The following is a 26,507-nucleotide window of genomic DNA, read 5'->3' as shown; positions in this document are numbered from 1 at the left end:
ATAGTAAACTGTTTTATATTGGCTCAGCTCGGACTGGGGAATATATATGTATTATATCAATATCGTGATAGGAGATAAAATATTGTCTCAGATTACAGCTATTGTTACTTTGTGATTTGGCATAGATGTTGTCTTTTCGTAATATAAAGACAGGATTACAGTAAAGTATTTCCAAAATACCAAATATACTGTATATATATAATATATTGTGTCTCACACATTATTTTATGACCATTTCACCCAGCCCTAATCTCAGCCAGATTACACAGGATGCCAGGTCTACTTACAGACCGTTGACACATTTTGAAACAGCTGTTCCTATAATTTGTCACCCTTCTGTACAATTGTATTGTATGTTTGACTGGTTATAGCACACAAACATCTGATTAAATGTGATGAAGTGAAATATTCATTTTGATTATAAATATGTAATGTACCACAGATGAAAGTTGCTGGAGAAGCTTAGGCGTAGAGAGCCCGCATTTTCAACTATTTTGTAACAAAGTTTCATTGTTAATCATTGTTAAGAGAAGTTCAGTGACAAAGTTTTAACCTGCCTAAAACTTTGAAGGGGCTTTATCAGCAGAGAAAACCTACTTAGGGAGCAACAAACTGTGTCTAAGCAGGATAACAGCGTGTAACAGTTACACACTTGAAGATTTTGAATGCGCAGCACAGAGAGGACGGGGACACTTCAGCTCAAGAGGACAAGCTCTACCCTTCTTCCTCTGTTCTGCCCCTGACTAGCAGATGGATAATTGTTAGAAACTGGCTCTGAAAAGTGGCTTGTTCTGTTCTGTCTCTTCTGAAGTTGTAACGGTACAAAGGGCTCTTCAAGGTGAGGAATCTAGTTAGACTCTGTCCTCGCCCACTCAAGACTCCTCGCTCTAAAAGCACTGAATTATTCATCAATGGCACCACTACAACACGAGGCACGTTAGATCGTCTTTGTGTGAAACAAATATAACTGCTCCTTCATTCAGATGGAGGTTTGATGATAAGTGAAGATGTAGCCTCACACATTGTTTACTTAGTACACACGGAGCTGGTGTATCTTTTATTCATGAAGCTCTCTGTTGTGGATGTGATTGTTATGCAGATTTTGTTTGCTACCTTCAGAGGGCAGTAAATAATACTGTCAGGGAGGCAAAAGCAATTATGACAATGTGATTAGCTGGTCGTCGTTATCGCACTTCAACTAATTAAATCTGTGGCTTGTACTCTTGTTTTGTGCTGCTTAATTTATATGATGATTTGGTTCAACAGGTACTAAATACGTATTAAAGTAACAAGGAAATAATGTCACACAAGGGTTTAATGACGTTACAGCTCAGTCCCAAATCCTACTGCAAACTAATTCTAATTACATTTAAGTCTGTAGTGTTTTTACACTGGAAAAGGGACAAAATGAAGTACACTCAAGCCCGACAGTATGCAGACTGAATGCTCTCATTTTTGAGGCAGCTCTTGATGAACACTATACCTTCTTATTGCAATGTTCAAAGGAAGCTGCTCACAGCTGGAAAAATGAAAAGAAATTGTGGGTAGTGGTGAGACAGCTTGGAAAAGAGATTATAAGCAAAAGTATATCTAAAAAATAATACATTTCTGATCCTACCCTCTCACTGAAGTTACATAGCGCAGGAACAAGTGATAGGGGGACAGACAGAGACACCACTCACCCTATTACACGACACTGTAACATCAACATGATTTTGAAGCTGCTATTTTAAGGTAAAACAGTGACATAATGTTGCTTAAATGCACTTAACCAACAAAGAAATCCTGCTTGAGCAAAGTGTTTCCAAGCAGGGTAATAGTTTGTAATACTTACAAACAGAGAGGACGGGAACACTTCAGCTGGTTTACAAGACAAGCTCTTCCCTCCTTACCAAATCCATACCACATACTAATTTGAGTAGGTAGTGTTTTTACATCAGAAAAGGGAACAAGTGACCAAATAAAGTATACTCAGACCAGACATGATGCATTCTTATGAATTAAAAGACATTTGTCTCTCTCTTTTTGAAGTTTTACTGGCGGTAACTGTCCAATGATGCAGTTTGACACCTATCATCACTTACATAGTAAAATTTACTGTAAATAGCTATAAAATTGAACAGTATGTTATTTTATTATATAGTAATTGCTATGACAGTTTACTATGGCATTAGTGTGTAATATCTACATCTATAGATTTAGTATGTAGTATGGATTTGGCACAGAGCCGATGTTTGCCATGTGCTTCATGATTATGTGAACGTGTTAGCTCTGTGATAGACTGGTCCAGAGTGCATGCAGGTAACTAAGTACATTCACTTACTTATCTGTATATTGTTATTTTCTAACACATTATCTTTACTTTTGAAACTGGATAATTTCCTCATATATGAATAACTTGCTCATAGGTCAGCTGTCAACAGATCTGATTTGTCTGCAGCTCTGACTGGTTCTCACTATACATCCCACATTTCACCAGCCTCTGCTCCGGAAGCCAGAATGTCCCAACAGTCAGTTGGCAGCCGTTAGTAATTTCCCGCCCCGCTGATAAAGAACGAGTAAATGATTCAAGAATCTTCCAACGGCTGGGAACAAACTGACTCCATCCGACAAATAAAGGTTACACTCGTAAAGCTCTCATGTACAGTAGACTCCCCCTCTCTTCCTTTAGGTGGCAGGCTGAGCTCACATCCTTCCTGTAAATCTTTCTCCTGTGTGTGTGAATCAGTGTTGTGCCCACACAGTCAGAGAGGCTGACAGCTGCCACATGTGCACAGCTAATCATTTACTAAGAGGAGATTTGAGAAATGCCTCTGTTGCACTGTAACAGGAACGGAAAGTCACATATTAACCGAGCTGGGATGGAAAACTTGTCCTGTTGTACATTCCACAGATTAGAAAATGGTAATTCACAGAGAAAAAAAAGCCTTATTAACCTACATCCAGTACACAGTACACTACATACGTTTTGACCCAAATAATCACGTCTTAGTCATGAGGGAGCTGCAGAAAATGTGTCTTGGATGAATAAAGCATGTAGAGATATCGACATGTTTTGTTTTACAAAAGGATCCAAATGTCCACATCTGCTTGTCTAAAGAATATAGATTTCAAATGACAGTATCGACAACTGTCAGGTGGTATGTAACAACATGTGTTGGACAGTCTATTCATCAATATAATACATTTTCTCCTCATCTGCATGTAAGACATCCCAGAGTTCAGCACTTGGCTGCCCTCTTGTGGTAGAAATGTCTATTACAAGTCATTAGCTGGAAAAACTGACAGAGGCTGAAAGGCGGCGGGCATCCAGACCCCAGACATTCAGCCGCTGTCTCTTCACTTTATTGGCCTTACAGCCGGGGAGTGACTGTCTGAACACAGCCTGTCATTGATGGCCACGCATGACAAACAGTCCTATATTTTCTATTAGCGCTCTGTGTCTGTGAAGCCGAACAATCACTGATCTCTTTCAGCGCATTCTTGATGAGCTACGTCGCACCTCATCATACACAACAACACATGCCGATAGGATCATCATCTCTGCTGCGACTTACAAGTCTGTTGCGCTCCTGAGGCAGTCCTGTGGCCATTCACTTTGATGTTGTTAATTAGGCCCGGCGTCCCTAGGGATGGCTCCATGCTTTTATTGTGGAGGTCCTGCCAGGGCTTTCTCACGGTAGGGGCCCTTGTTCTGACATTGGCCCCCTCTCTACCCTCTGACTCTCAGAGGCCACTCTCAGAGAAGGAGGGAACCCCGAGTAGTCCCCTCTGGGATCCAGTCCAAATGAGAGGGAGGTGGACCTAATGGAGCTCCGCAGGACTCGACTTCAGAGGAGTTTCTTCTGCATGTTTTTCTTTACTCGTATCCTGTATTTTACAGAGCTGTGGTCACATATGAGACATCATCTGTTAGTTTAGAGAAGTTAAGCTAAAGTCTTTCATCTTGAGGCATTTGATTCGTGTGGGTGCCAGTGCTTACGAAACATGTGTTGATAAACTTTCCAGTCAGTCTCTTTTCCATGTTTGAGTCAGGATTGTTGGTCAGCCGGCTGAGCGTTTGTCAGAAATCATAGTCATCCCGCTGTAGTTGTGTTATACGGCGCTCTCGGAAAACCAAATTACAGTGTTTATATAGGCTATCAAAGGGAAGGAAGAATTACAGCCACACAACCGTGTATTATGAGTGGGAAAACAGTATGACACGGCAAGGCATGCATACTGTGGAGACATGTATGGACTTCATACCAGGAAGCACACAAACACACGCCTCGAGAAACTTGATGTATATGTTGGTGTGACTAAATACAGTTAACTACATGACCACATGGGACAGTGCAGGAGCCAGCTGTTAGGGATCAGGAGGGAGTTAGAAAGACATCTGAAGAAGAGAGAAGGAGTGGAGAGACTCAAGGAGATGTTAGTGGACAGTAGAGCTGCAACAATTAGCTGATGAATTGATTAATTGATTGACAGAAAATTAGTTGTAAACTATTTTGAAAATCAATCTTTTAAGCCATTTTGTAAAGGAAAAGTGTCAAACGTTTACTGGATCCAGATTCTTAATGAAACACTTCACCCAAAAATGGAAATTCAGTCATGATCTTCTCACCACCATGCCGAGGGAATGTCTGCTTTCATGCAGCTGTCAGGGCATTATCCAAGTTTCAAGAAGCCCTAAGTTGATTTGAGAAGACGTTATTTACACGCTTGATGCACGGTCCAACTTGTGTATCCACTTTAGATGGCTTTTTGTGAGGAGCATTTCTCAGAATTTTTAGGACATTTTAAAGACTAATCGCTTAATCGTGTAGATTAATCGATAATGAAAATAATCTTTAGTTGCAGCCTCAGTGGACTGGGAACAAAGTTGAGGGAAAGTCAAGTCCATTCTGAAGTTTCTGAGCCTTACATCTGGAGATGCCCACAGATACCTCTGCTGATCTGTTACATCAGACTTTCTTACTGTTTATATTCTTCTTAGGAAGATTTGTCATGCTATTATTAACTTTGAGGAGCTCACTTTAATAAAGAATATTTTAGAATGAAAAATAACAGAGATAAGAGCGCCTGTTTGGTTAAAATCACCGTTTCTGAGAGAAGAAAACCAGATAGCGATCCCTTGATGTGTCTTATCTCTGACTAGCCTGCATTACTCACCCCGCACTGTGTTGTTTATTTATCTGCGAGTAGAGAGAATGACTGAACAACTAGGACAATGATTACTCTGCAAAGATCAACACTGGCTTGAAGAAATAGTCCAGGGGTTTCGGGGAGGTACGCCCGCATGAAATGAAAAAGGAAATTTCGAAAAGCCAAAGTTGATGTTTTTATCACCAAAGAAAGCAAATCTTTCATAAAGGCCTCCAAGATGGCTGCCAAAACACTTCAACATGCGTGGGAACATGGCTGCGGTCCAGTGTCTGGAAGTGTTTAGCTTGTGCGTTGTGCCTTGGAAGTCACTGCAGTATGTATTTCACAGAAAGCTCTGCTGATTGATTTCTGTTCTGTACAGAGTTACTGGCTGTAAAGTGGAGGTACTTGGGGATCTGGAAATTGCTGAGATGTCTCCTCCTTCTAAGAGGTTCGGGGTCAGGGGTCCCTTTTCTAGTAAAGGACACTTCTCTTGATGTGTCTGCTGGAATTCATGTGCCAGAGTGTCCTGCAGTGTGACCAAAGGGGAAGAAGGAGAACACCTGTCTGTGGAGCTGCAGCACACTCGACACGTTCCTCAGAATCAACTTGAGGTTGTTAGAACATTTTCTCAGAACTGAGTGAATGTGAGACATCACAACGACTTGGATGAAAACACTGCTGAACAGTTTGAACTTTGAAGTCCACACAGCCCACATGTCTCAGCCCATTATTTGTCTTCTGGCTGTGACACCCAACAAGATCCAGTAGGCTGTTATTTCGCAGTTTGGGTCGGGGGTAATTTGTAAATCCTTCGCGAAAAGCTATGTGTCGGGACGAGACAGTCGCTCTCTGAAAATCTTTCCCATTTCTCTCCCAGGCTATTGTGTGGCGTCTGCTTTTGGAAACACTTGAGAGTTTTTCCATCGTTTAAAAAATGTTTACAAGATCATGTTGACCCCACATGGTTTTAACTGGAGGCTACAATCCTCATTCAAGCCGTCATCCATCTTGATTTTGTGTCACAGGCAGGACTGTGTAAAAAAAAGAAATGAGACTGCTGGTGACCAACACTGCACAGGAATAAAGGTGAATAAACGTCTAGGTATTCCAGCATTTCATCATCATTAGTAACATGTAAATGAAGCGGTAACTGGTATGTCCAGAGACACAAAGAGAGACAGAGAGCGCATTGATGGGTTGTTGCCCCTGAAGATGAAAGAAGCTTCTCTCTGGGTGTCCTTCAGAGGTGAAGGAGAGTGTTACCACAGCTGTGCTGCTCTTGTTTAAATTCAATACAGGACCTCAAGAGAAAAACACAGCTCCGGTGACTTTTGACCCAGCAGGCTTTGGCAACGGTCAACAACAGCAGCTCTGTAGCTCACATGTTATTTACTCTCACAATCAATAAGCTCTCGCTGTGAGTGTGTGTCTGCTCGGAAGTGAAAGGTGGACCTCTGAAAAATTCTTGAACCAGACTGTGTTTATACTTTAAAAAGTATGTACCTGCTGTTTGTCAGAAGAGAAAGAAAATGATGATGATGTGCTTTATTTAAACGGCTGGTTCTTGTCTGTGAAACCCCGACTTACGCAGGTTCAGAATGCTAATGCCTCCTTGGCACTGGCTTTTCCTGGGCTGGCACCGTGTTTGTCCTCAAGTCCCCGGTCCTCCAGGAGGCATTGATGTCTGCTTTGTATATCCACTTGTTACTGGAGACCTGTGGCCCACTGAAAGCAGCTCTCCGCAGGTCACCGTGGACCACAGGGCAAAAGCAGGGTCGGGGATTTGCTCGCTCATTTGTATTTGAGGAAATTTTATTTTGTCGTCGTAGCAACACAGCCAAGAGCTGATCATTTTAAACCTGCATCCCGTGTCGGCTGGAGGATAACAGGTCCCCCGTGTGCCCCGCGGGATCAAATGAGGGGGCTGGAAGAAGTCCGTGAGTGATTCAACGCCGGCTCTCTGTAATTACTGGGCCTGTGGATCCAGCCGGCTCATGTGCCAATCACTGCAGAGAGAGAATAAAGAATAGAGTCACATCCACAGAGGCACTGTGTTGTTACTCACCTCTGCAGACAGATTATCTCTGAGATTTGGCTGTTGTCCTTTGTCTCAACACCTTGAGAGTCTGTAGGTGATGAGAATGAGCCGAAGATGTCTCGTGATATTAGCGAGTGGCACCTCCTGTTAGGCTGATGATTTTGGCGTATTGTGCCGAGGATGTTGGAGTCTCGGGGACGTGTAGAGCTTTGTTAATTAAAACCTGCTGTCGAAAACAGGCAGGCTTTATTCCCACGACATTAGGTGAATTACATGGGGCACTGCAGTGTTAATCCATCTTGGGCATTCCCAGTATTTCCAGGGAACAGATCTGCCGTGCCTCCTGTACAATCATACAACTTCTCGGACATCACGTCCATATTTTTGCCGTCATTATTTTTACTTCCTGTTTGCTCCATTATGCACAATTGCAAACCTTGAAACAGAAGGAAATGTTTGGCTATTTTGAGCATGAGACATCAGATGTTGTGGTTTCTGGGCAGACTAGAGGAGAGGGGGCAGTGTGTTTCCCCTGGCTGTCTGTCTAGTCTTACTTTTACAGTAAGGCTGACTGCTCTGTGAGTGGGTGTCTGTATGCAATTAGCATCATAAAGGGGGAAGAGAGGCCTCTCCTCCATGCCTCCCAGCGTGACGACACCTCACCGCCAGCCAGCCCACGAGTGGAATCATTTTTTTTTTCCATATAGCTGGCTCGCTTTGTTTTTCTCCAGGTGTTTTTGATACAGACAATCTCAGCGCTCAGTTATTGTCTGTGTGTTTTCTGACTGATTCTGGCTGGCTGATTCATTCACTGCGGTGCAGGGAAGGAATGGGCAGGCACATTAAGGGTCCACACAGTTAGTTTTAGAGTGCTTTTAAAGCTCTGAGTGTATTTATTGTTAAATTTGTTAAGGTGACTGGTGGCCTGTCTACGTCATTGTGTCTGTGTTTGCAGAGGTGTACCCATTCCTGGCCCCAGTAGGTCAGAAGACGTGTGTTACAAGAGGAAATGGCCGATTCGGGAAGGCACAGCAGAAGCAGCCACATATGGGATTCTACTCACGCTGTAGGAAATTATAGATGGATGTGATGTCCTTACGTAATCATGGTGCCATGGTAAACCCCAGTAATTGAAAGTGCTGGTCATTTTATCCACATGTCTAAACTAATACATTTTCCTTACATATTATAGAATTTTGTGATCTCATCTTTTAAAACATAATGTAAAATTAGGCTGTTAAGTGGATATAATTGGGAAAAAATGACGGCAGATTTGCATTTGAGGAAAACGGATCTCCTCTTTTTCTACTGTACATACAGGACTGTGTTCTTAGTGCTTTTTCACTACTTTTGTGTTTTTTACCTCCACCAAGGAGGTTGTGTTTTAACCTGTGTCCATTAGTTGCTTGGTTTGTCAGCAGGATTACACAAACAGAACTGAACAGATTTCGGTAAAACTTGGATGGAGGATGTTTTTTATTTTTTTCCAGTTTGATGCAGATCCTAGATCTCATGTTGAGCTTGATATTTGGATTAGGCTTGATTGAATTAAAGGGGGGACTGTTGGGCCATGGCGGAGGTATGCGCTCTACTGAGTGCGGGTCTAATTACATATTGATTTTTATTGCTATTGATGCTGCAAGGTTGAGGAGTGGACACCAAATAATTTTACTCTATTATACCGTATATTTAGACATAACAATAAAGGAATCTGAATCTGAGTCTTGAAAACCCACTCATCATATCCTCTTAGTTTATGTGTGTATATCTCCTTTTTGGATTTTTATCAGTTTTAATTCAGCTATTATTACCTTTTTTCAACACTTTGTATTATATCTTTGGATAGATGATGAAACTAGTTGCCTTTACTAAGTCTTTTAAATGTGTTTTAAATATCATTCACTTAAAAGTATAATACATATCATTAGATACAATCAGCCATCATGTCTTTTCTACCACATTTCTTTCATTCATGATGTTAAAGGAAAATTATAGACGCTCTTGAAACTACTCGTTCGTTTTGTGTCAGCAGCAGCACTGTCCCAGATGACACAGGTCACACAATTCCCCCTCATTCATTGATTTCTCCTCAGACAAAGAGGCTGAGACAGAGGTGTAACAGACAGATATATCACTGTGATGATGTGAGCGTGGCGGAGTCTTGTGAGCTTAGTGCCTCAGCATGATTCACTGCTGCTGATTGCTGACAGTTTATGTCATGGTTTTCCCCCGGCTCAGCTGCCTACGTTTTTCCATTTCGTAGATCTACTGGAACAACATCTGGACTCTCCAAAAGCCAAGCTTCCCTTTTGTTTGTTTAAAATGAAACATTTCCCACAGTGTTAACACTTCTCGGATGAAAATTTCAGAGATTGCAAAAGCTGACGTCGTGTAATCTGGCCAAAGTGACTGAAAACAGAGAAACATATCAGGAAATGGGAGTAAATTCTTCACGTTTAAAAACAGGGTCTTGATATACAAGAAGGGTCGCAGAATTCAGAGGCAATGCTCGCTCAGATCTTTGCCAAAAATGTGCTGAGTGGGGTATAAAAGAGTTGTCGTGGGCAGAGCTGGGTAGGAGGGTCGGGCACAAGAAGCTGAGGGGGGAAGGAGGGAGGAGGGGGGAGTGGGTGAATGTTAGGGAGGCTGACACAGAAAGGGGTGGGTTGGAGGAGAGATTTAGTGTTGGGGCAGGCACATGGTGGTTGGGGGTAGATGGAAAGAGAAAGGGGAAAGAGGGAGCTGTGGATCTGAGTTCAAACTGCAAGCTGTGCTCAGAGAGAGAGCAGGAATGTGGCTCAGCGTGGGAATGAAGATGCTCTGACATGTTGAGAGACACTCTTTAAGTCTTGACGGATATATGAACCTCCCTGGCTGTATGATGAAAATATCCCGTAAGTAGGCGATTATTTGTTACCGGAAATAAGCTATAGTTTGTGTTGATTGAAGGATTTTGGAGAGTAGACATACAGTATTAGGGCCTGTGCTTCAGTGATGATGACGGCTTGTTTTTATTCACAGTAAGCCCGGGTGGATGAATCTGGTATTTATTTTGTTGAAATGAAAAGGCAGAGGATTAGTGTTAGTCACAATATTTTGCTGTCAGAGAGAAAAAAACAAAGCGTATCATAAAATATTCGAAAGTTTTCAGCCTGTAAATATTTTGCGTGGGAGTGGAATGTGAACGAGTCTTTAAAACTGTCATCATTTTGGCAGTGTTTGTGTCCGCTCTGCCAAAGTGTGCCATATCTCTACCTGTGGCACTTTGTCACATGTCATATCTCAGCCAGGAATTGCATAACCAATGTTCTTGATAGTGAATGTTGCATAAAGCTGTAAAGGAAGGAGTCGCCCTTGCCACGGATACTTTAACCATACGCAGCTTTTTGACATTCTGGGCCTTTGTCCTGCAGCCAAACTGGGTTTCATCCCTTTGTGAAACTGTAATTTTATACTGTACACAGTTTTAAAGCTGCGGGTTGTGGAGAGCAAACACAAGTTCTCATTCATTGGCACGATGCCCGTCCAGCCTTTTATCCACAAGAGATTTCCTTAGAGAGAGGATGAGAGGACAGAATGTCTCGGTATCGTGTTACAGAATGCCAAACAGAGAGGAATTCCCAGCTCATGTTACTTGCTCCCAGTGGTCCAACCTGCGGCTGTGGGACACAAGAGGACCTGGCAGCGCTCTCACTACGCGCTGCAGTTGAATAATACAGGCCTGATATTATTCACCTGGGAGGGAAGCCTAGCTGCACAGAAAGCCTGCAGCTCCTGGTGATACAGGTGGGAACAGAGCAGAGCGGAGCAGAGAGGCTCCTGGCAGCGAACACATGTTGACTCAACTGCTGGTTACAGGGGTAAACAGTAGAGGTTTTTTGTCATCCAAGGACACAGGGAACTGTTAATATTTATTCAGTTGTGGGTCAGTCTGACGACCAAAGTCACTTCTCATTGATTTCTCTGTGAGGCAGACGTGAAGCAGCGCAGGTGAGTCCTGGCACAACAGTTTAGTAGTAGAAGAGGTGATAGCAGTATCTCGTTCGCAAGGTTACCGTCGCTGTAATTGCACAGTATTGTGTGATGAATGAGCTCGGTTCGTGTTTCAGCTGTAGTGTGACAGGCACAGACAGGGAGTGGAGCTGAGATATGTGATGGGAGAGCTGTTTGTTACCCGTGGGTAATTCCTCTTGGACGGGATGTTTACGCTCTTTACATTGTGGATAGCTGGCTGAATCTCAGGTGTGTGTGTGTGTGTGTGTGTGTGTGTGTGTGTGTGTGAGAAGCAGCGGGAAGTTTATTAGCTGTCTGAAACTGGTAAGAATACTTTTGTCTTTCAAGTCTGTGCGTTAAAGTTTTTTTAATTTAAATGATTTATTTATATAATTTACCACATTGGCGTTGTGATTTGTAGTTCTCATTTATAGCTTTGGAGTGACTCATTTTGGATATAAGTGAAGGAAAGCATGTCTATTTGGGGCATCCTCATGTTTTCAGATTTTTTTAGATTAGATTTCTGTTCGATTACTTATTTTCATCATCCATTTCATCATCCATTCACCTATTAGTTTTTTTCTTTGTTAACTGATTTGTTGTTTAGTCAATAAAAACATAAGAACATGGTAATAAAAAGTTTATACAAGTTTCCAATTTCCGTTTTTTTGTCCTACCCACGGTCCAAAACTCAAAGATATTTATTTATTTATTTTTAGCAGAAACTAGTAACATGTGAGACCAGAAAAGAATGAATTACCTAAACAACTAATCAGTTATATGAACATTGTCCTGATTGATTTTTCTTTTTCCATTAATGGACAGTTCGTTTTAGCTCTTTTGTTACAGTTAAATGAAGGAAAACTGTCTCTATATATATGAAGAATACATTTTACTTTACTGGTGCAATAATTTTAAGTGAGCTTTAATTTAGTTATTAAGGAAACATAATCATATATATTCTTTCTTGACCTAAAGCGGACTGTGTGCTATAGCACTGGTGTGTCAGACTGATGTCTCACCGAGGCGGTAAATGGCACCCAACTCTATTAGCATTAATGGAAAGGTGCCAACGGTCTGTTTCCTCTCCTTGTCATCAGCGGCGCTGAAGCCTGCAGACGGCTCGGCGTGCAGTTCAGCAGGAGCAGCATGTGATCCTGACGGCTGGGGTCATTTGTTTATCAGAAAGTCAGTGTGATAGCTCGCTTGGACTGTACTAAGGATTCCCGGAAAGCTCTGTAGTTTTTCTATCAGTAGTGTAATGTTGTTGAGAGCTGAAAGTAGTGATTATTTTTATTGTTGATTTATCTGTTAATTATTTTCTCGATTAATCGATCAGTTGTTTGTTCTATAAAATGTCAGAAAATGGTGAAAAATGTTGATCGGTATTTACCAGAACCCAAGATTACGTCCTCTAATGTCTTGTTTTGTCTAAAACTCAAAGATATTCAGTTTTTCAGAAAATATTAACATTTAAGAAGAATTTGTAAATGACTCAAAACGAATTCATCCATTATCAAAACAGCAAGTAATTTAACGTCTGACAACGAATCGATTAATAATTGCAGCTCTGTAGCTTTTGTCTTGAAATGTGTTACTTCTCTTTTAACATGTGGTTTACATGATAGCCTCTCTGGCTCTACGCAGTGTATGGTGCTGTCCTTTCCTTTTCCTTTCCTTTGTGTCATTATCTGCTCATCCCACTCCCAGTCCACAAAACATTTCTGGAGCAAAACAACGTTCTCCTAAACAACTGAAGTAGATTTCAGTTCTGAAACTTCTTGTAAATGTAAAAGAAAAAAACATAAAATGGTTTCATACACCTTGTCTGGCTTAATCCAAGTCTCCGGAAGCCCAGAGATCCCAAATTGATTTGAAAAGACATTATGTACACACTTTCTAAACTAGCTGCTAAGCTAAAAGCATTAGCTCGCAACCTGTCTGAAGAGAGTGCTGCAACACTGTTTTGATGCTAAGCTCTAGAAATGTTTTGCAGACTACGATACTTCACATGAATTACCAACTGCATGGGGGTGGGTGGATAAAGACAGAATTTTCATTTTTGAGTGTATTTATCCTTTAAAAGTAGAAAGACGACAGATGGTTATATAATGTCCCATGTGTCCCATTCATGTGAGTGAGCTGCTTTACCTTTGCCCAGACAGGCTGACCTGCAGGGTCATCATCACATCCATGTTATCTCAGAATAATCAGACTGGGGAAGGGCGTCCAGTTTCAGAATCACCCAAAAGTCTGTAGTGTTTCTGGGAAACCAGGTGCAGGGGAGTTTATGCTGCTTTTGTTGTTGTTTTGTCAAAGTGAAAATGTCTTACAGTGGTTTAGTTTCACTTTTTATCCCTGTTTCAAAACACCTACTTTCTTGTGTTTCAGAAATTGAGGCAAAGGAGGCGTGTGACTGGCTGCGGGCAGCAGGATTTCCCCAGTATGCTCAGCTCTTTGAAGGTAATAAAAGCACTCGGTGAACTCCCACACACATTCATCACAAAGAGGGGAAATGTTGTTTGGTTAAAAGGTAGAGAAGAATGAATGAAAGGACTCTGTGATGAACCAAAAAATGGCATTTTCGTTACAGCTAATTTTATATCTGTTATGAAATGAAACACTTAACTTTAATGTGGCCTTTTTAAGATGGTGAGTGAATAATGGCGCACAGTGTCATCTGCTCTGACGCTGTAGTCCCAAATAATGTGCACAAAACCATGTATTCACGGGGTGCACAGTGAGCCTCATTTACACAACTGTCCTCAGGAAGCCTCGCAGCTACGGCTCCAGTCGGATCCCCAGACACCACAAAACAAGCGGAACGTCAGCTGCTTTTAAGGTCTAATCTTCTCCAAGCTAAAGTTACTACATAAACATGTCTTCTGTGCTTAAAGACTGAAGTCATGGGAAGAAATGGGTTTTTATCAGAGCTTAAAGGAGCTCTACTCCCTCAGATCTCTGTGCCGAGGCCAGACGTTTGATGTGCTTCAGTGCGATATATTTGTTTGCTGACAGTTTGTACATAGTTGTAACAGAGCTCCAGCACTGATAGTGGCTGCTGGAGTGCACAGTTTCACTCCTGATGCAGGGCGTCATGTATTAGAAATGACATTAATGAAGAAATATCTTATTATCATATTTCAAAGCCTCCAGTATCTCTGAATGTCTGCCCCCTCGAAGAACAGACCGAGCCTTGTTGAGGTCTTAGCGTTCAATGCTGCTTCTGCTTTTCATAAAAAGTTAACGACTTCTCATGAATGTGGTGGAATGTTGGATTCAGAGGGTCTGGATTCAGTCTCTTAAGTTATGTAAGAGGAGGCCCATACCCAGAGCAAGACGTAATGCCTGCACAAGCCTGAGCGCCGTTATTTGGGCAAATTCTGTCTCTTCCCATTAGCATCACATGCAAAACAAGTTTGAGAGTTTCCCAGCAATCATTGTACTTCTGGAAAGAATGTGGTTTCCAGATCTTTCTTTCCAATTTCTCCTATCCATGAGCACTGTCTGAAATAGCACATGTAATTTTGACACTTATCTAATTTTTATGCTTTTTTCCCTTCAGATTCCCAGTTCCCCATTGACATCACTCCGGTGAAAAGAGATCATGACTTTCTGGACAAAGATCTCGTGGAACCTCTGTGCAGGTAACCAGATTGACATTGTGAGGACGGTGGCTCATCCATGACTCATTGATGAGCAACCATGAGTGTTTCCATCACAGAGATTAGGGTCTAATTTCAGTTCAGGGGACATTATTTTAACTCCAAAAAGTCCCTGGTCTGGAGGTAGTTCTTTTGAAAAATACAGGGATTATGTGTATGAGGCCTACAGCACCGAACATTTCTGATTGGTCATGTACTCGCAGTATTAAGGACCCTGTCGGGGCCATCGATGAGCATCCACTTTTGGCACTAGTTGGTTCTTGTCTGTGGCTTTTTCAGCCGACTGAGCAAGTAGAAACTGCCTCTGTCATTTGCAGCGTTTTATTAGACATGTTCTTGATTTGAAGTTGCTGTATTATCGAGAGTGATGTGAAAACAATAAATGCAAATACTAGTGTAATCCCATAAGAGCAGTTTGTGTATTCCGGCGTCCCTTCTTTAGCCATAGCTCCCTGAAAATTAATTAATAATTTCCTTGCCAAAAGTAAATGTGAGAATCCTTATATGAGCTTCCCTTTATAATCATAACATTATGTAACTTGTATTTTCTAATCCTGGGTATGAAGAATCTCATTAAGAAAAGACGATTTTCCACACACTTACTGTTTATTTATTTTATTACATCACTCCATAGACCTCCATCAGACCCTCATCTGTCAAGACTAAACATACTGGTTTAACAAATTCCAAAAACACTGGCGGGAATCCTCTTCAGTACTCTGAGCCTCTCTCTGTCGTAACAGCGTGGCAAACGTTGGATGTGTGGGTTTTTCTCCCCAATTAGCCAGACAGTATTAAGAATAGAAAAGTGCACTAAGCCAACAACTGGTGGGTCCGCATCGTTCCCTTGTAGGGCAAGACGGTTCGTGCACTTTCTTCAAGCCGAGATGAAAACAGCACTTCAGTTACCACGGTAACCATGGCAACCACCCCGAGCGGGGAGCGCGAGGGTTGCCTCACACAGCTCAATATACTGTGACTCTAAACAACCCTAAAGCAACTCATCTAAATTCCAAAGTAGCCACGGGATAAATGGAAGACAATTGGAAACAGTTCCACCTCCAACGTGATTCTGCCCATGACTTCCCAGCATCTCTATGGTGACATAAGGATGGCTTTGTTGTCGGCTACGCCACTCCAGTCTAGTGTGAAAAAATAAATACCACCCTACGTGCTGTGGGTGTCTTTGATAGAACTGAAACTGATAGATATTTCATGTATGCGAGTGCTCTCCCAGATCCCCTGGCTGAGCAGCCCCTTATTTTAGCAACCACATTCAAAGCTCTTTAGACCAGTGGAATAAAGGGCCCCCAGCTTAGAAATCCTCTCTTCACTTGGGTCCCACTATCTACAGTAACAATCATGAGAACGTTTTGTTTGCCTAACCCCGACCATCTAAAGCACTCGGGGATAGTTACAGCCTCCATCTGAGGCCGTTTACTGCCCAGCACAATGCTCTCGATCTGTAAAAAAAAGACTGTTAGCAATATGTGGAGCTGTTAAAGCTTGTGATTATCATACCACAAATGTGTTTCCTTTTGTGTAAAGCCAAGGCACAATGAGCTGGAGTGAACTCTGTCATGCCGTCATCTTTTCCCCTGTGCTATTGTTGGTTCATGTTATGTTTTCAGTGCTGTTACTTAATATATCCCAGTTTGCACACCCACAAAACCTCTAATCACTGAGCACATGCTCCAAGGCTTAGACTTTTGGTTGATTAAAAATATTGCAAAAGTCTCATTGCTACTGCGAGAGACGTTTGGAAAACTGAGTTCAGGGGAGTTGCAGCAGTAGTTTTTCAAAAGCAAAGTTTTCTTATTGCACTTGAGAAAAACTATTACAAACTGTATGTAAGAAGCAAATGATGAGCATGCATCTGTAGATTGAGATATACATATGACTATATCGATCGAACCAGGCTGTGATTAGGGCAGACATGTAGCTAATCCATTGCTTTACCTTAAATTGACCTTCATTCAATCTACTGCACACCACATTTCAAGCCACAACCCCTTACATCCAGTGCTGAGAGAACAGAGCAACTGACAATTACCGCTGTTCATTAGGTTTAGGAGTTTGTGGCACGGACAAACTGAATTTCCCTCCGGGTCTGGTTGTATGTCCAGACCAGAAGCTGATCCAGTTAACACATAACAGCCCCGCACAAAGGGATTTCTGGAGAGCTCATTAGGGGTAACTATTTTGGTGTTTTCTCCTGGAACAGTTCTCATCCTCGGGCCATTTTTCTTTCAGGCGACTCAACACCTTGAACAAGTGTGCCTCTATGAAACTTGACGTGAACCTTCCGAAGAAGAAAGTAAGTGTCGACTGCAGATCACAAGGCTTATCATCACAATGACGCTTCTGCAGTCTTTGACTTTGAAGATGAATTATCGTATGAAAAATGCAACAATGTGAGAAGTGTGACACTTCAGTATCTCCCCAAATGTCTATTTTCCAAACTTAAAAAAAAACACCCTGATTCATTTGGTAAAAAGAATACTTATCAGTCAAGAGTTGTGTCATGCTTTCTTTCTTTCTCTTTTGAAACATAGCACTTTGCACTCATGTACATTTTGTCACGATTTTACCCCTCAAAAAGCCTCATTCCTTTACTTGAATATCACAGTTGTCATTTGAACTGTGTAAGAAAGAAAAGGCAAACGTCAGCGCCTCCATAAGAAATGGTGTTTTCTTACAAAGAAAGTCATACATCTGCTTCCTGCAGCAACACAAACATAATCTGGCTTCATCCCTTTAACCCAGATTCTATGATATTTGAGACTGTACCATTGTTGTATTCATGTCTTTTTGAGGATGAATACTTTTTATCTGTCCCTACTTTGGATTGTAGCCTGCTGGCTTGTATTAATTTTCCTGCCTTAGTCTATTTATGGAAAACTCTTCAAGTCAACGGAATCATTTGTCTGGTGTTACATCACCATTGGCTGTATAATGTTATTAAATCTGAGCAGAAGCATCCTCCAGCTTTTTCCTGCATTTCCTCTGAAGCTGTTCTTTGTGGCGTAGATGATATGTGTCGTGCTGTATGTGCCTAACTTTGCAAGCCAGCTGATGTTAATATGTTTTTACTCATAACTAAAAGAGAAATGACTAATTATCTTGTGTAAGGTAAGCAAGGTTTGAAAAATATGCAAAGGCTGTGTAGGTTATTTTTATGTTGGACTCAATTATTTTATTTCCACACTCTGCACTGTATTTGTATGCGTGATCTTTCTAATTTAATTGTATTTATAAATTTAATTGGGTAGTTACGAAGACCTTTTGGAGAGACCTAAATAGAAGCATCCATTATGGAAAATAAGGTCAAAAATACTAAATTAAATCAAGTAAGTTGTGATCATCTGTCTTTCCACAGAGTGAAGACTCTGATGAAGAAGACCTGTTTGCTATCAGTGATAAATGGACCTTTGAGTGGAGCAGTCGGCGCTGGTCCAGGTTACAGGACATTGACTGTCTGCTGGAAAACCACGGAGAAGGCCAGCCCTCCAGGGACGGCGTGCCTCTGAGGACCACCACCAGCAGCGAGAGTGTTCTGACAGACCTCAGCGAGCCGGAGGTCTCCTCTTTGCACAGTGAAAGCAGCGGTGGCAGCGGCCACAGGGGCCTCAGCACAGAGGACTCTGACTGCTCCAACCGCACCTGCTCGGATTCTGCAGCAATGCCAGACTCTACTTCCCTCACAATGCCTCACATCCCCAAAGAAATTGCTCACTATGGCTCGCTACCTGATAAGCATGGCAAGACGAGCCGCATCCGTGCCAAAGACTTCCTAAAGCGCATGGAGACACTGCGCTCTCGAGGAACTCTGGGAAGGGGGCGTAAGACGTTGGTGATCAGCTCTCCGGTGCTGCAGCAGGAGGCCCAGGCTCTGAAGACATTGCGGTGTGTGGAGATCATAAATGGAGATGGTGGGGCTCCAGAAATACCGTCCAACAAAGTTCTGCCGTCCCACTCCAGTAGTGAAGGTAGCAGCCATTCCAGTGGCAGCGCTGTCAGCACACCCAGCCTGAAAGAGCGCAAGCCTCACCGGGCTGACCACAAGCGCAGCGGCATGTATCTGGAGGACATAGACATCTTCTCAGGCACTCAAGTGAATAAAGTCGCAGAACAAAACCGCAGGAATGAGTTCTGCTCCTATGAAGACCTGGTGGTCCACATTCCCAAAGACCACAAGCCAGGAACCTTCCCCAAAGCACTGTCCATAGAGAGCCTGTCCCCAACAAACGGGGCCTCTATCAACTGGCACACAGGCAGCATGCACCTGGATTCCCCACTGATTTCAAGCAGGAAGGAGTCCAGGCCTGTCACCCAGTGCTGCTCCAGAGGCAGCCGCATCAGTGTGTACGATAATGTTCCCGGCTCGCATCTGTACGCCAGCACTGGAGACCTGATCGACCTGGAGAAAGAGGACCTGTTCCCTCACCTGGACGATATCTTGCTGCATGTCAATGGTCTCCAGCAGATAGTGGACCACTGGTCTCAGAATGTGTTGCCCGTTGGAGAAGGGCTGACGCAGCTGGACGGCGCGAGGGAAGACTTAGGGGGCCTGCAGTCCTCTAGTCAGATCACATTGGACTTTGAGGGAAATTCTGTTACAGAAAGTCAGACCCCACCTAGTTACGGGGACAGAGACAGAGTATCGCTCGCTGAGACAGAATCTACAAGGCTCAGGGAAAGGAGGGACTCTGGAGTAGGTGCCTCACTTACGAGACCTAATCGGTAAGACTCATGGAGCTGTATCAAAAGTACTGGAATATTTGAAATATCTTCTGTGAACAAAAAGAACATTTTTTTATTTTCTTGCTGTTTCATCTTTTATGGCTTTAGGTTACGATGGCCCAGCTTTCAGATATCTAATCGTCTGAGTCACTCAGTGGCTTCGCTGCAGATTACCAACCAGTCCGCAGGCCAGCTGAGTCTGCTGCAGAAGTTTTCTCTGCTGCGTCTTACTGCAATCATGGAGAAGTACTCCATGTCCAACAAGCATGGCTGGACTTGGTAAGTCTAATTTTAACATCCATTTGGTACATGATGTACTGAATCTTTTATTTATTAATGAAAGAACATTTTATTGAATTTCTTTGAACTGATGACAATTATGATGTTGGAACTGTTAATTTCTGAGTTTGTCCAATACGGTTAGGCCTTACCGAATTACTTTACCTGATTCACTTTAGGTTTACAAGCTGTTAATACTAGTTCATGTAATATAAATGTGTATATAGGGTTCGGTAGTAACAGATTACATGTAATTGGGATTATGTAAAAGGATTACAAAAAAAGTATCTCTCTATAGTATCTATTATCAGCCCAGATAGCATTTGAAAAAACATATGATTAGACTGTAGAAAGATTGTTAAGGATTACTTGATAACATTTTTCATTACGTCTTTAAAATATGGCAATTTGAAAAATATTCAACTTTTTTCACCAGTGCTCTGTTAACCCATGAAAAGCGTATCTGACATATGGGGTTCAACTTTCACCAACTTGTGATCAACTTTTGCAGGAATAGGAAAGTGATATTACACAGTAGACAAGGTGTCAAAGATGTTGTGTTGATGTTTCTCCTAGGTCCGTCCCAAAGTTCATGAAGAGAATGAAGGTACCAGACTATAAGGATAAGAATGTGTTCGGAGTGCCCCTCATCGTGCATGTGCAGCGTTCTGGACAGCCGCTGCCCCTCGGCCTGCAGCAGGCCCTGCGGTACCTGAGGAGCCAGTGTCTTGACCAGGTCAGCCACAGCACACATACTCTCAGGTTGCATATGACTTGCATTTTCACATGTGATGTAACAAACATGCAGGTTTATCTAATGTGTATGACATGGTGTAAGGTTTCAATGCACAATGAGTGACACAGGTTGTAGGCGGATAGACTAGTAGTATAATAACAATACATGAGCGGAACTGCTGTACAATGCATTCTGCTGTCAGCTGTCAAGTTAACATTAACACTACTGTTTTGCTTCCAGGTGGGTCTCTTTCGTAAGTCTGGGGTGAAGTCTCGAATTCAAGCTCTCAGGCAGATGAATGAGAATTCTCCAGACAATGTGAATTATGAGGATCAGTCTGCCTATGATGTGGCTGATATGGTGAAGCAGTTCTTCAGGGATCTGCCTGAGCCTCTGCTCACCAGCAAACTAGGGGAGACCTTCCTTCATATCTACCAATGTAAGGACACAAATCTCTCTTTCACTGCCTTGTGTCCCACGTCAGGTTTTAATTTAATGTCTCACTTGGTTTTGTTGTAATTTGGAGAACATTGAGAAACCTAACAGTAGAACACATGTTGCTGTGTGAGAGTACAATTTCAAATGATCTTTGGCAGTTAATGATTGCTTTGCTCTCCTCTGTCACTGTGTCTGTAAAGCAGAAATAATAGAAATCAATTCTCTCCAATGTGCAGATGTGCCGAAGGACCAAAGGTTGCAAGCCGTCCAGGCAGCCATCATGTTGATGTCAGATGAAAATCGAGAGGTGCTGCAGACACTGCTCTGTTTCCTCAGCGATGTCACTTCGTCTGTGGAGGAGAACCAGATGACACCCATGAACATTGCTGTGTGCCTGGCGCCCTCCCTTTTTCACCTCAACATACTCAAGAAAGATAACCTCTCACCAAGGTAATTTTTTTCTTGTGTTTTTTAGTCTTGCAGTTGCCCCCATAAAAAATAAAGAGCAAGACATGCTTGCATTCTATTAACTCCTGCATGATTATCTTTACCCATGACTCCATAAAGATAGACATAAAATGTGTTACAGAGTTGTCTCAGCCCTCAGGGGTGCAGTAGATTACTCTCTATCTGGGCCAGTTTTAAAAGGACATGGCACTCTTTTTAAAACTCAGTGTTTTATGAGATCATGCTGTGTACAAACAAAGCAAAGCTCTCTAATTTACCATGTTGAAATTGTTGCCAAAGGGATCAAAGGGGTTTCCTGCAGAGAGGAGGAAGGGTTTATACACTGTGTTTGGTGACCGGGGGACTCTGCTGGCCTAATAAGTTCCTCTCCCCATAATCCCCCAGGGCAATGCAGAAGAAGTACGCCACTGGCCGACCGGACCAGAAGGATCTGAATGAAAACTTAGCAGCAACACAGGGCCTGGCTCATATGATCATAGAGTGCAACCGTCTCTTTGAGGTACAAGAACCTGTGGTTGTGATGATGCAAGAATTTCAAGCCTGGGTGCAATATACACAGGCCACCCTCTGTTTATGTTTGCTGTCAGTCTTACCTCATGCTTTTATACATCCATTAGATCCCTCATGAGATGGTTACTCAGTCGCGTAATTCATACGTGGAGGCCGACTTGCACGCACCGACAATTGGCGAGCTATGCAAGCAGCTGGAAGATGATGACGGAACGTACCAAACGCATATGGAGGGGAGGCTTCAGAACCTGCTTAAAGAGGGCAGAGAAAAGTCCAAGTACTGGATGTCCTGCAGCAGCTCTGATAACACAGAGCTCTACTATAAGAAGGTTGGTGTTCTTCTTATACAATAGTACATCAAAATAATCCCAGTGTCACTTATCAACTCAAGGTATCAAATGATTATCAATAATGCGAAAAGTAACAAACAATACTTGATACCTCACGCATGGATCTTGCTTTCAGATCCACAAGTTAACATGATGGTTATGTCTGTGTGTCCCCTCCAGGTGGGAGATGGGAACCCTTTGAGACGCTGGAGAGTGTCTGTGGAGGTTGAAGCGCCACCATCTGTAGTGTTGAACCGTGTGCTGCGAGAGCGCCACCTGTGGGACGTGGACCTGCTGCAGTGGAAAGTGTGCGAGACATTGGACAAGCAGACTGAGGTGTTTCAGTATGTCCTGAATCGCATGCCCCCTCATCCCAGCAGGGACTTTGTGGTCCTCAGGTGAGTTGGGAAAACGCTACTTTGTTTTAAAGTAGCCAAAATTTGTTTTCCTTCATGGTACAAACTCAATCACTTTCTTTTTATCCAAGGTCATGGAGGACAGATTTGCCCAAAGGTGCCTGCTCCCTGGTTTCTGTGTCTATAGAGCACGAGGAATGTCCTCCTGTTGGAGGTGTACGAGCTATCGTCCTGGAGTCCAACTACCTGCTAGAGCCATGTGGCTCAGGAAAGTCAAGACTAACTCACATCTGCAGAGTCGACATGAAGTAAGTCCCACAAATATCTTATTAATACATTTTTATGTGTGACTATGTTGCATTTAAAAAAATATTTATCTGAAGCTCCTGTATGTGCATGTATTCTATTTACACTGTTTTGATTTTCAGGGGAAGGACTCCAGACTGGTACAATAAAGCCTTCGGTCACCTTTGTGCCGCAGAAGCTGCCCGGATCCGCAACTCCTTCCAGCCAATTATCACAGACGGCCCTGAGACCAAAATCTGAACTCTTTGCCAGTTGTGTCTGCTCAGCCTTGACATCAAGATTGAGCCTTTGAGTCAATGCTAACAGGCTGACACATAGACCCCAGAACTAAAGCACAGTTTATTCCGTTTTCTCCGGAGTAGAAATGCTCTGAAGATAATGTTGAGCTCCTCTGTACTTGCACAATGACAAAAGAGGACATCTTAAAGGTGCTGAGCATAATTACTCAATGGGAAATTAATCATCCTGCCAATGTCCTTAGCATTAGGATTTTATTTACCCTCATGTTGCTAAACCTGTATATTATGATAATTATTATCTTTAATAATATTGTATTACTATTGCTTTAATCTACAATGTCTAGGACATTCAAGCTCTTAAACGCTTCTGGGAAGCATGTATATGTTATTCATTTCAGATTTAAAGCTATAATTATTATGATGTAGACTCAAGTGTCTGTACATATGTGTGAATATACTGTACATGCAAATAAGATGTATATATTGTATATATGTGAAGGGATGAATAGTACATATGTTAATATCCTATATATTGATTCTTTCACTTTCCTGTAATACACATGGTACAAAATTGTAAGCTGGTTTTACTTTGCTTCAGTATTGCCATTTCGGAATGGGTGTAATTTTATTAAACTTTGACCTCCTATGGTTGTGAAAAGAAAGACTTAAGGTTTGACTTGATCATACCTGCATAAGGGTACTGGATTGTGCAACCAAGTACAAGAGACATCATTTTTTAATAAAACTATCAAAAGTATGAAATGTTTGTATGCACTGATTCTTTATTGTGCTGCCACATCACACAGATGGAACACGACATTTTAAAGAATTGTGCAGTAATGGACTCGTGAAGGGGTCTAAATAGCTGTTATAGAAAATTTGCATGTACACCACTCATAGGCACTAACTTGTTCTGACATAAAACACATTTCTTCCTGATCTGGGATGAGAGGGACCTCTACTGGCCATTCAAAGGAAACACGTGACCGCAGGCACTCCACATGGGAAGATGGACTGACATGGACATCTTATCTGAGCTTTCAGCCAATTTTTTAAACAAACATAACAGCCATTCAAAGTGTAATGCAAAAGAATTGTGTAATTTATCTGGTCTGGCCTTTCCATATAAAGTGTATGGAAAGGGAAAGGCTTGAACACATAACCCTGGCTGATTGTCATTTCTGTCCACTAGATGGCCCTTTCTGATCAGCCAGTGACAATTCATCTTGGCCACTTTATATTTTCCTGAGACAATATTATTGAAATTAAGTCTCCCTTTCAACCATAACCCATTACCCATTTTTTGCAAAGGCTTTTTCAACAGGTAATTAAGGTGAGAACACAGATATCCACTGCTATAATAACCAATGAGGAAGTGTTAGATCCAGTGGTAATGGAGAAAAAATGACTGTTATGTTTCAGTTTTAAGGGATGCCACACAAACAATGATGGCTTGAAAAATTAACACCATTTAGTACCTATTCAAAACCTTACTGAGATACAGTTAGAGGTCGTGGCAGCTCAGGCATGGTGGAAGTATATAAAAGGAGACAAGTGAGATGCTGTTGCGGCAGACCTTACTGATCATTATGAACGACGCTGCAGGCCATTGAGTCTGGATCTGCTCCTCTGATTCAGTTCCCTGTATATTCTCTTAGCGTGTGAATAGCAAAGTCAAACCCCCACCATTGACCTCTATTCCAATACCGGCAGGTTTTATGGTTCTTCTTAACAAGGTTCAAGCTTAACAGAGGGGGTGGGAGTATTAGAGGTAGTTCCTGGAAGTGATTTCCCACTGACGTTAAAAGGACATTATTAGTCAGTCACATTGGGACATAGGAAAACAAAAAACAATAGCTATAACGACATTTTGCACAACTCAACTCAGAAAATGAAGATAGTGTTTGCTTATTCAAAGATATAGTATTGTGAAAGTACATTTACAATAGCACATAAGACTACAGTGCAATAAAAACGACCCACATCACAGGGTGAAATTACATTTCATCTACTCATAGGTGAACAGGCATAATTATCTGATTGTCGGTTGCTATGCACTGCATAAGTGCAAATTAAATCAAGCTTTAAAACTGTTAAGTAATATACATCATAGGTAGCTTTTTAAAGCCTGCCATTATTTCTACCTCTTTTGAAACCATGCTGTCACAGATCGGCTTAATGAGGTCATGAAATGCAAGCTCAGCTTCTGGCTGTCAGTCAGCAGGATGGACAGGATTGTTGCCAAGCTGTCGGTGTCAGTCACTTTTATGTAACCATTGGAACTGTTATGTTAGTTGTTATTGCATACTGTATATCTCTTTCCATATGACTTAGCAAAGTAAAACAGGCCATAAATGCGATAATGGTAAAGTCACTCTTCTTGATACTGTATCATAAAACACTCAAGACAAAAGGCAGTAAAATGCATAAATTCTACAACACAATGTGTAGATCAGACATCATTCAAAGAAATAATTCATTTGAAAAAAACCCCTCTAATTCTTAGAATTCTGTCTGTAATTAGCAGATCAATGTGACAACAAGCAGACCCTAATACTAATTCAATGAGAGCATTGGGAGAAAACTTGACTTCTAGTTTACGAAGGTTATTAATCTCGATATAATAGAATTTGTTGTACTGCTTTGCATTGATGACTCAGGGTCACCTTTACCCCTCACAGACTGATCAATATATCTCAGGCACCAGATGCTCAAACTGTAATGAAACTAGTGCACATTGATATGAACAGAGGAAGAACCTGTAGAACAATTTTCAGGTGTACATTTAAGCATGGCCTTAAGCAAAAAGATGGCCTGAATGGTTCAGTGTCTGGTCTCTCAATTAAATGATAACCTTTAAGAAACCTATTAATAAAAGCAAACCATCACACCTTTATAGCTTTAATTAACCTAACAGCCATTGTAATAAAATTTTACATGACCATAAAACTCATATCTCATTTTAGTCTGGGCTACTGGTCCTATAGACCAAAATGACTTGAGCTTTTTTCACTGTTGTAAACTTTAAGACTGACAACCATGAACCATTATCCATTTTTTTGGAGAATCTGTTAGACTCAAAGGCACGGGCGTCACTTTGTGTTGAAAAGTGTTGGGTCTCAGATGCAAAAAGTCTTCTGAATGGTCTTCAACATATGCGATTGTAGGCAATGTAATGAGGGGACTGTATGAGGTCAGAGTAAATATTCATGGTTTAGTTGCCTAAAAGTTTAATTTCTGATTGGATAACAGGTTTCCTTTAAAATTGTAG

The 26,507-nt window shown here is 41.9% G+C and overlaps 1 protein-coding gene across 3 annotated transcripts in view; it reads left to right on the top strand.

Annotated features, from left to right (window-relative positions):
- The window catches only part of stard13b (StAR related lipid transfer domain containing 13b), a 58,340-nt gene extending 34,342 nt beyond the window's left edge, over nucleotides 1-23,998 (top strand). The window contains exons 1-14 of one of the 3 annotated variants that reach the window (XM_073486905.1): nucleotides 9,960-10,068; nucleotides 13,559-13,630; nucleotides 14,733-14,814; nucleotides 17,086-17,149; nucleotides 18,212-19,575; nucleotides 19,684-19,854; nucleotides 20,431-20,590; nucleotides 20,831-21,029; nucleotides 21,265-21,478; nucleotides 21,881-21,995; nucleotides 22,114-22,335; nucleotides 22,516-22,733; nucleotides 22,823-22,999; nucleotides 23,120-23,998. In XM_073486905.1, coding sequence (XP_073343006.1) covers nucleotides 10,035-10,068; nucleotides 13,559-13,630; nucleotides 14,733-14,814; nucleotides 17,086-17,149; nucleotides 18,212-19,575; nucleotides 19,684-19,854; nucleotides 20,431-20,590; nucleotides 20,831-21,029; nucleotides 21,265-21,478; nucleotides 21,881-21,995; nucleotides 22,114-22,335; nucleotides 22,516-22,733; nucleotides 22,823-22,999; nucleotides 23,120-23,237 — 3,210 coding nt within the window. In that variant the 5' untranslated portion in view covers nucleotides 9,960-10,034 and the 3' untranslated portion in view covers nucleotides 23,238-23,998. Of the gene's footprint in view, nucleotides 1-9,959; nucleotides 10,069-11,186; nucleotides 11,417-13,558; nucleotides 13,631-14,732; nucleotides 14,815-17,085; nucleotides 17,150-18,211; nucleotides 19,576-19,683; nucleotides 19,855-20,430; nucleotides 20,591-20,830; nucleotides 21,030-21,264; nucleotides 21,479-21,880; nucleotides 21,996-22,113; nucleotides 22,336-22,515; nucleotides 22,734-22,822; nucleotides 23,000-23,119 lie in introns of those variants that run through there. The other 2 variants (XM_073486914.1, XM_073486896.1) reach the window with 2 other exon arrangements.
- Nucleotides 23,999-26,507: the final 2,509 nt, after the last annotated feature.

Source organism: Pagrus major, chromosome 2 (assembly GCF_040436345.1).
Source record: "Pagrus major chromosome 2, Pma_NU_1.0".
Lineage (NCBI taxonomy): Eukaryota > Metazoa > Chordata > Actinopteri > Spariformes > Sparidae > Pagrus > Pagrus major.
Note: the sequence above shows the minus strand (reverse complement) of the source record. Positions and strands in the feature narration are given on the sequence as shown.